This window comes from Dryobates pubescens, chromosome 1 (genome assembly GCF_014839835.1).
Source record: "Dryobates pubescens isolate bDryPub1 chromosome 1, bDryPub1.pri, whole genome shotgun sequence".
NCBI classification, from domain to species: domain Eukaryota; kingdom Metazoa; phylum Chordata; class Aves; order Piciformes; family Picidae; genus Dryobates; species Dryobates pubescens.
In genome coordinates this window covers 42944767-42954967 of record NC_071612.1, presented here as the reverse complement: position 1 = coordinate 42954967, position 10201 = coordinate 42944767, and the positions used below count along the sequence as shown (strand labels likewise).

At 44.6% G+C, this 10201-nt stretch overlaps 1 protein-coding gene across 2 annotated transcripts in view; it reads right to left on the bottom strand.

The window, feature by feature from the left end:
• Positions 1-3551: 3551 nt before the first annotated feature.
• CSGALNACT1 (chondroitin sulfate N-acetylgalactosaminyltransferase 1) overlaps positions 3552-10201 on the bottom strand; it is a 42282-nt gene continuing 35632 nt past the window's right edge. For both annotated transcript variants that reach the window (XM_054164674.1, XM_054164679.1), the window contains 4 exons: positions 8293-8471; positions 7793-7887; positions 4735-4816; positions 3552-4013 (listed from right to left, as the gene is read on the bottom strand). In XM_054164674.1, the coding sequence (XP_054020649.1) occupies positions 3730-4013; positions 4735-4816; positions 7793-7887; positions 8293-8471 (640 nt within the window). In that variant the 3' untranslated portion in view covers positions 3552-3729. The remainder of the gene's footprint in view (positions 4014-4734; positions 4817-7792; positions 7888-8292; positions 8472-10201) is intronic.

The window sequence follows — 10201 nt, the reverse complement described above, 5'->3', positions numbered from 1 at the left end:
TCAGCCTGACCTCAGTGCCAGGCAAGATTATGGAACAGGTCATCTTGAGTGCAGTCACACAGCACTTACAGGTTGGCCAAGGGATCAGGCCCAGCCAGCATGGATTTAGGAAGGGCAGGTCCTGCCTGACCAACCTGATCTCCTTCTATGATCAGGTGACCCACCTGGTGGATGTGGGGAGGCCTGTGGATGTGGTCTACCTGGACCTCAGCAAGGCCTTTGACACCATCCCCTATAGCAAACTCCTGGCCAAGCTGTCAGCCCATGGCTTGGATGGGAGCACACTGCGATGGGTTAGGAAGAGGCTGGAGGGCCGAGCCCAGAGAGTGGTGGTGAATGGTGCCACATCCAGCTGGCAGCCAGTCACCAGTGGTGTGCCCCAGGGATCAGTACTGGGCCCCATGCTCTTTAACATCTTTATTGACGATCTGGATGAGGGCATTGAGTCCATCATCAGTAAATTTGCTGATGACACCAAGCTGGGGGCAGGAGTTGATCTGCTGGTGCAAGCAGCACCAGAACAAGAGGACACAGTCTCAGGCTGCACCAGGGGAGGTTTAGGTTGGATGTTAGGAAGAAGTTCTATACAGAGAGAGTGATTGCCCATTGGAATGGGCTGCCTGGGGAGGTGGTGGAGTCACCATCATTGGAGGTGTTCAGGAGAAGACTTGATGGGGTGCTTGGTGCCATGGGTTAGTTGTTTGGGTGGTGTTGGATTGGTTGATGGGTTGGACACGATGATCTTGAAGGTCTCTTCCAACCTGGTTTATTCTATGTAAATTCTATTCTATACCAGTAGAGTCTCCACCTGTAAGAGAGAGCCCTCCACTGTCATTAGATTCTCCCGCACATCAGTCACTGGGGCAGACAATGATGGCTCTCTTCATCACTGGCTCAATCTCACCTCTTGTAATTTGCAGCCAAGAAACAGGAGCTGCATTGACAGTATTATTCCTGTCAGGAGAAGCAGATCTCTGTGGTAAAGGATGTGCAACAGAATCACAAAGGTGCTATCTAAAAGCATAACTTGTGAAGCTCTGACAGGGGCTGGGTGATAGTGTAGTAGTCTTGCGACCTCCAATGCTCATCTATTCCAACCTCCCTGCAATCAGCAGGGACATCCTCCACTAGATCAGATTGTTCAAAGCTTTGTCCAGCCTGACCATGAACATCTCCAGGCATGGGACCTTGACTACCTCCCTGGGTAGCTTGTTCCAGTGTTCCACTACCCTCATGGTAAAGAACTTGTTCTTAACATCCAATCTAAATCTTCTCTTATTCAAAACCATTGCCCCTTGTCCTATCACTTCAGGCCTTTGTAAACATTCTCTCTCCGTCCTTTTTCTAGGCCCTCTTCAGGTTGGACTTGGTGCTCTTAGAGGTCTTTTCCAACCTGTATGATTGTATGGTTTTATGTGCTTGCTAAGGTGCTCCAAGTAACAGTATTGAATTTCCAGCAGCCTGGTGCTTAGAATTAGAGATAATACAGGTTTACAGGGACCCTGGCAGACTATCTGGTCCAGCCCTGATCTACAAATATGGCCACCCTCAAAGTTATGTCAAGTTGCTAAGGGCTTAAGGAAACTTAAGGGAAGATAATTAAAAGCCATCACTGAAATAGTTAAGGCAGGTTATGATTATGAAACTTTCATAATATCCATCACTCAGTTTCAAATGCAGGCTAAGGGGGACTGTAGGATCACCTAACACCTAGTGTAGGATCAAGTAAAACTTAGGAGCAGCTCAGTTCCCACGGCTCTCTCATGCCTTCAACAAGCCATGCCTGTCTCTTTCTACTGCATAGCATTTGTGAAGTTACTGCATTGAAACAAAGCCCTTTAGAAACAATTTGTCACCTATGCTGGGAACAAAAAAAAAAAAGTTATCTGGAGGACCTAGCTGAGTTATTGCTGAAGCTTTTACAGTGAGTGATGTGTCTGGGGGTGGGGTTTTAAGCATCTGGATTCCATCCATTTGTACTTTTGAAGTGGTTTTGGATATTGGGTGGTTTGCCAGGGTAGCAGAATGCAGGTCATTTGCATTCAGCAAAGAAAAAGAGGTGTAAACATGTCAGGGACAAAGGTACTTAGAGCAGCACGGTCTCAGTCTGCACATTCTGCACACAGTGCTTTCCAAAGAGGTTTCAGAGTGCTTTTCCTACCACACGGTGGCACAACAAAGACTGGTTTGATCAACTCTTCAGTGCTATCTTGGATATTTCTACCCTCAGCTTTTACAAGCCCAAAACCTAATTAGAATCTGTTTTCAGGCTGACTTGAATTCAGATGAAGCTATAAAACAAAGAGACCACTTGGAGAAACAGCACTGAGGCAAGCAAAGGGGAATTCCGAGGCCATGGAGTTTTCATTGGCCAATATACATTAAAATGATAAAACAGCTGTTAGCATTAAAAGAAAATGCTTTATCAGAGCAGTAACTCATGCTTTCAACACTTTTAGGCAATTAAAAAGGAAAAATCTATTCCATTTCAGGATGCAGCTATTATTACCATAAGAGAATTTGCAGGGTCCAGTAATCCACCACAAAAATTTATTTTGTTGATTACAAAAAGCTTGCCGTGCACTGGGCAAGACTCTGTATTTGGCTTAGAAGGAATACTTTGGTATAAAGGCAGGAAATGGTCATCAGTTTTGCTTGCTGACATTCAGAGTTTAAAGCCTCCTGCTAGATCAGTACTGCAAGTCGGTATTTCCTTTTCTTCACCATAGTAAAGCTTCTGCCTTCCAGCAGCCAGCTTGTGCAGAAAAAGCACTTGTTATCTGAACCCAGTTCCTAGCCACAGGGCACACAGATCTACAGAGCCTTTCCCAGGTGTTGGAAGGCTGCAATGTTTCCTAGTCAGAGGTGGAAAACCTGAAGTATGACAAAATAATTCCCAAGCAAAATCCATTTAATGTAAAAATAGATCTTGAGATACTTACAGTGTTCTAAAGCTGAAGCAAGCCATCTGATTGATGTGATCCAGACATGGATCACTGCTTTTTGTTCACTGGCCCCATGAGAGAACAGTCACTACCCTCCAGCATTTTTGGGCTTTCTCTTTCTGAATTTTAGAAAGCACTTTGTGAGATGTCTGCTATCTCTGAAGGAACCAGGAATGCCCTGCCTGTTAGTGCACTGCTGCTGTGTTCCACCCACCCCAGACCCATCCAAGACCCTTAAGGGGAAAATGTTTTTAGTCACTCCAGCTTAACCACAGTTAACAGTCAGATGTCCTTCTCAGAGCAGGAGTTCTGTACTTGGTTCAAAAATAGCCCTTTTTAGATAAGTCAGGTTAGAAGTAGAAAAGAACTCATTACCACTGGCCCACCAAAGGGTCAATCCTTTAAAGAACTGTACACATCTTACAAACATGTAAATGTAAGAGCACATCCATTTGTTATTGTGAATGCCACACTGGTATTTATGCAATGTTCATTGTCTCCATGACCTTGAATCTCATCAAGTGTTCAAGTCTTCCCCAGAGGCAAGTGCTGAACAGTCAGGCTAATGGAATACTTACAAGCCCTATCAAGGATTAAAAAACAAAAGAGAGAGAGAGAAGAAAAGGAAGAAGGGAGGGCAAGCACCTTCCCTCATTTTCTTTTGCTGCTCTCTTTCTGGAATTTCCATCCTCTTTCAGTCTCATCCCATCTTTTCTTCTTGGCAACTCTTTTCTAAAACACCTTATAGTCCAGTTGAGAGGGGGTTTTGCCTTCCTTTCTGGCTTCATGTCTTCTTACTGCTCAGTTTCTGCCTCTGAAGGTGTGTCTCAATCTCTTGCTTGAAAACAAGCATCCCAAGCTGGCCATGAGAAGCCTCATTCATGGCCTTGGACTGCATGCACATCTTATACTGCTCTGGGGTCAGCTCATCCAGACATTGTTTTTCGTGCCACAGATGGAAGAGACCCCTGACAGGCGTTCGGATGACGATGAGGTTGCTGTGGAGGTACTTGCGATACAGATGGACATCTTCACCACCCCAGCCTTTAATGTCCAGATCAAAGCCACCTGACACACACAACATCCGAAAGAAAGCTGTCAATATGTACCAGCAAACTCTCTTCTTATTTGCACTACAGTTGTCCTCTGGCTCTATGCAGCTCTTTACAACAGCTGCACATTCTGCCAGCATCCAACTGTCCACAGATCAGAGTCACAGAATGGTAGGGGTTTGGGAGGGACCTCCGGAGTTCAGGTCCAACTCCCCTGCCAAGGCAGGACCACCTAAGGCAGGCCACAAAGGAACGCATCCAGGTTGGTTTTGAAAGCCTCCAGAGAAGGAGACTCCACAGCCTCCCTGGGCAGCCTGTTCCAGGTCGCCAGCACCCTCACAGTAAAGAAGTTTCTCCTTATGTTAAGGTGGAACTTCCTGTGTTCTAGCTTATATCCATTATTCCTTGTCCTGTTACTGGGTGCTGCTGAAATGAGCCTTGCACCTTCCTCTTGACACCCACCCCTCAGATATTTATAGACATTAATAAGATCTCCTCTCAGCCTTCTCTTCTCCAGACTACACAGCCCCAGTTCTCTCAGTCTTTCTTCAGACCTTTTCTTCTTTCTTAGCTTCAGATCTTTCACTATTAGATAAATTGCTTTACTGAGCAGTGCTTAGATTCTAGCAACCTCTATGGCACCTATGAATAGTCTGAACACCTAACCAGGGCACTACTGCAAATTAGAGGTCAAGGAAAGGGTCAAGTAAAAAGCAAGAGTATTGGACTATACTTACCTATGTTGATAAAATCAGATCTGTACTGGCAAGTCATCCCAAATCCAAAGTCTCTCCAAAATCCAGTTTCTTTTTTAATAACCTACACAGAAGGAAAGTGGCATTTATATAGGAGCAGAGATGCTTTTAGTGTGAGCAGCCCACAAGTCCCTGAATGTGGTCAGAACCTGGAGCAACTGCCCTTTTATTCTCTCCCACAGAAATCCATAGGTGATCCCAAACCTGGTTTTGTGGATATTTGCTGGGTGTTCCTGCCCTGTGTGTAAGTGAGCTAACCCAACCTGGTCAGACACCCAAGAGTTTCCAGGGCCTGGGACAAGTATTTAAATCCCTAAGCAAGTCAGCTTCACTTTCTTGAAGGCCTGGCAAACTTACCTTTTGGCAGCTATTCAGTAAGATTTTGGATTCACTTACAACAGAGTTAACGGAAGATGAGGAGGCAGTTTCCATTTCTGGATTTACTATTCTCAGCATTTCTTCTACCAAAAAGTCCTAATCCAAAATAGTGTCTTGCTTGTGTCTCCCCTCTTGTTCATAACCCTTGTCACTTAGAATCATAGAACTGTTTCAGTTGGAAAAGACTTTTAAGATCATCAAGTCCAACCATTCTCTAACTCCACCAAGTCTGGTGCTAAACCATGGCCCTCAGCACCACATTTCTGCCTCTTTGAAACACCTCCAGGGATGGGCATTGAATCACTGCCTGGACAGTCTGTGCCAGTCTTTTAGAACCCTTTTCATCAAGAACTTTCTTCTGATATCCAACTTAAAGCTTTCCTGGTGCAACTTGAGGCTGTTCCCTCTCATCATATTACCTGTTACTAGAGAGAAGAGACCAACACCCACCGGGCTCCAACCTCCTTCTAGGTCTTCCCTGAGCCTCCAAACTGAACAGCCCCAGTTCTCTCAGCCACTCCTTACCAGACCTGTTCTCCAGACCCGTTCCCAGCTCAGCTGCTCTTCTCTGGACTCACTCCAGCACCTCAATGTCCTTCTTGTAGTGAGGGCCCCAAAACTGAACCCAAGCCTCAAGGTCCTCAAGGTACTAGTGCCAAATACAGGGGGACAATCACCTCTCTAGTCCTGCTGGCCACACTATTTAAAATAAAATCTTTAGAATTTTAAATGTTTTTACTGCTCACATTGCTCTCTTTGTCTTTCTCATTTCTCCTTTCCTTTTAAAAGCCAAGCTGCTCCAGAAGCCAGTTAAAAGCAAACCAGATCGTATCTGCCAGGACTGCTCTGTAACAAGAAATCTCCATAATGCTGTCCTTACAGCAGGCTACTTGTGTGCATTAGCATTATTATTATTTCCCATTAGTGCAAGTGGCTGCTGCACAAATCAAATTCTCTCAAAGATTTCTGAAGGTTTAGTTTATTCTCAGCAGCCCAAGCACCAGCACAGAGTGCTGCCCTTGCCTTGTTTTAATGGCACAGATCTGGCCTCGTGCCTGGGAAACAATGTGGGCTGAAAATCTAAAAATCTAGATGAAAATGAGATTGGCAGTGCTGCCTTCAACCAAGACATGAACAACTAGTGCATTTTACAATTCAAATATTAGCTACAAACATTTGCACAGTCCTGACAACACACTTTGTGGAATTGATGCTAGCACAAGAGCTAAAGTCTGTTTAATTTCCAAAGCACAGTGCTTTACAAGCCTGAGGTTTCCTGAGTGTCTCTCAGCAGAGATGGGCAGTAAGAGGGGCAGCAGTGGCAGCTTGGGGTCTGCCCCACAGGAACTGAATGAAGCTGCATAGTTCACTTGTGCTTCAATTTGAAAATTAAGCCACTGAGCAGCACTGGTGGGCAGAGGACTGTGACCTAGCTGACTCTGGAGAGGAACGAGTGTGGAGGGTGTATATAAAAGGAAAGCCAGCATTTCTGTCATAGAATCGTGGAATCATAGAATGGTTTGGGTTGGAAGGGACCGTAAAGATGATCCAGTTCTAATCCCTCCACCATGGGCAGGAACACTTCCCACTAGACCAGCTTGCTCAAGACCCTGTCCAACCTGGCCTTCAACACCTCTGGGGACAGGCCATCCACAGCCTCTCTGAGCAGCCTGTTCCAGTGTCTCACCACCCTCACTGTAAAGAATTTCTTTTTAATATCAAGCCTAATTCTTCCCTCTTCCAACTTAAAGCAACATTGCCCTGAGTCCTATCTCTACAAGTTCTTCTAAAAAGTCACCCTTTCTTCTATCACCCCTTTAGTTTCAAGACAATGCAATGCCAGAGCACCAGAGAATGAAGAACAGCACCTACAGCAGTGCCAGGCTGTGGCTGTGCCACTGGTATTCATGTGAACCTCTTGTCTGGGTGCTCTGCTTCTTCCACACAATGGCTTCCCCTTCCTCAAGGATACTTGCCGGTGTTTAACTGCATTTTTAAATCAGATGTCTTTTGGCAATGTTTTTTAAAATAATGCTTTGTTCTCACACCAAACATAAGCAGGCAAGATGCAAATCAGTCTGGGGGTACTGTGATACATCAGTGTCAGATGAAAACCAGAAGGGACAACTCCAAGCATGTCATCTGACTTTGAGACCATGTGGTACACTTCAGACACACTGTTTGCTCACAAGCAGTTTAGTCATCAACTGTGGGACAGGAAAAGCCACTGGAGGTGTTCAAGTAAGTGGGGGAATAATTGTGACAGCCACTGGAATTCTATTTCCACTGACTCATCTAAGGAGATCTATGCTTTTACAAATATCAGCTCTTCAAGATGCAAGCACAGAAACTATTCAGTGCAAAGAAGAAATGAGAGCAGGACCAGAGGCTGACACCTAATTCCTATTAGAACATCCCTTCTGGCAGAGAATCAGACACAGTTTCAATTCTTAGGTTCCATGTATAAAACATCCCCCAAGAAAGGCTATCAATAAATGTAACCAAGATACTTCACTGTAGAACTCACAGTGAGGTGGTTAATTTTGTCTGTGTGGTAGTCACTATGCATGAGGAACAGGGAAATGCTACCCAAGAGCACACACACACCTTTTACAAGTGCTTTGTCCAAATAAAGTAGGCATTCAGAAAAGCATGGACTTACCAGCTGCTGTTCTAAAGATGGGATGGAGTCATGGTGGCCATAAATTATACTGGGGTTGTACTGGCTGAAGAGGACAGGGTAAAACACCTTCTTCCCTGGAAATGACAATGTGTGATTTTTTTTGGTTAAAAGCTGTATAAAACACACCTCTCTCTCCTACAAGCTGCTGTCTACCTCAGACCAAAACCAGACAAAGTCACACAAGTTTTGGACTGAGCCTATGCTTTTTGCATGAGAATCTGAATATGAAGGTATAATTAACAAAAAGATCTTGTTCCAGAAATCTCAGGTGCTGAAGGCAAGAAATTCAGTCACAGTGGGAGCAGGAGTGTTGCAACCTTTCAAAAATCAGCCAGCAATGGAATTTTTATACATGTCTTAATTAGTTCTCTGACTTTCAAGAATGATTTACAGCAGCTTCATTACCAATTCAAAGGCAAAAATACTCTGGAGAAGGCTGCTAAGCATTAGGAAAACAATACACCTCTGAGAAGCAGTACCTGGCTGTGTGTTCAGCCTGCAGGAGTTGAGGAATTCAGCTGTGAAGTATATGTCCACGTCACAAAAGAAGAGAACAACATTGTTTCCTTTCCAAAATCGAGCACCAACGTCTAATCCTTTGCCCCTGGAAAATTCTTCATTCAACTGGATGAAGGTGAAGTTCTTAAAGTTGGCTGACCTAGAAGAAGGAAAATATTCAGCAGCTTACACTCTCCTTCCAGTTCTTCATACACGTTGGGGCAGGAAGCCAGTATAGAGTCATAGAATCATGTCAGTTAGAAAAAATACTTAAATATTCAATAGTCCAACCAAGTGTGGTGCTAAACCATGGCCCTCAGCACATCTCTGCCTCTGTTGAACACCTCCAGGGATGGAGATTCAACCACCTTCCTGGGAAACCTATTCCAAGCTTTAAGAAATCTTTCAGTCAAGAGGTTTCTTCTAAATCTAAATCTCCCCTGTGCAACTTGAGGCCTCTTCCTTTCTTCCTATCACTTGTACTTGAGAAAAGAGAACAAGCCCCACTTGTCTCCAAACTCCTTTTAGGGAGTTGTAGAGAGCAATAAGGTCTCCCCTCAACCTCCTCTTCTCCAGAACAACCTGTTCTCCAGACCCTTCAGCTTTGTTGTGCTTCTCCAAATTCACTCCAGCACCTCAATGTCCTTCTTGAGGTGAGGGCCCAAAAACTGAACCCAAGACTCAAGTTGTGGCCTCACCACTACTGACTACAGGAGCACAAGCACTTCCATGATTCATGCTATTCCTGATCTAGGCCTTCTTGGCCACCTGAGCACACTGTTGGCTCATGGAACAACCTAGAAATCTGTAGTATCACAGTTCTGAGAGCAGTTTGAGAGAACCGAGTCCTCTTTGAACCTTGTGGACATTTCCACTCTGCCTGCATTCACATGGCTCTTCAGGACATGGTTCAATGTGCATGGTGTTAGGTTGCGTGTTGGACTTACAGGTCTTTCCCAGCCAAAATAATGTTATGATTTTATGAATCATAATTCAGAGCTTGACCTGCATAATCCTATACTGGCATTCCTGGTACAGACATTCCTTGGGCAGACCTCACAAATATCCTAACAGCTTTTAGGTGGACAAAACTATCTTTAGCAGGCAAATATAAAAAGCCTGTGGTCATATTACTATATCTATACAAGGGTCCTCTTCCCACCTGGAGATAGTAACAAAAGGCTACACTGCCACATGATCTTGACAAATACAGTTATGCAAGTATCTTAAGGGGGCCGACAAGAAAGCTGGTGAAGGACTTTTTAGGATGTCAGGTAATTATAGGACTAGGGGGAATGGAGCAAAAATAGAAATGGGTAGATGTTAGGGAGTTCTTCACCGTGAGGGTGGTGAGACACTGGAACAGGATGCCCAGGGAGGTGGTGGAAACCCCATCCTTGGAGGTTTTTAAGGCCAGGCTAGATGTGGCTCTGAGCAACCTGAGCTAGTGTGAGGTGGCCCTGCCCATGGCAGAGGGGTTGAAACTAGATGATCCTTAAGGTCCCTTCCAACCCTGACAATTCTATGATTTTATGAAATACAACAGACCAGAGCTGGCCAAAAGCATCCACTTCCTGTGTGCTCTACTGAAACTGCCTGCGCACTTGCCCTTGGAAAGTCCTAACAGTTAAAGCTACTTTGTCCTAACAGTTAAAGCCTGTTCCAAAAGCACTTAAAAAGTTACCAGTGTGGAAAAACAAAATAAAGCTGCACTGAGGTCAGTTCAGTAAAATCTGCTTTGTGGTTCTAACAACTAACATCACCAAATTATGGGTGTGGAACCATCAGGCTATGACTGTTTTTCTCTGATACAAAGGGAAGAAAGCCATTTTCTCCAATGCAGTGTAGTACCTTTTGGCACAACTATGAGTTTGGACAGAAGCTGTCCAG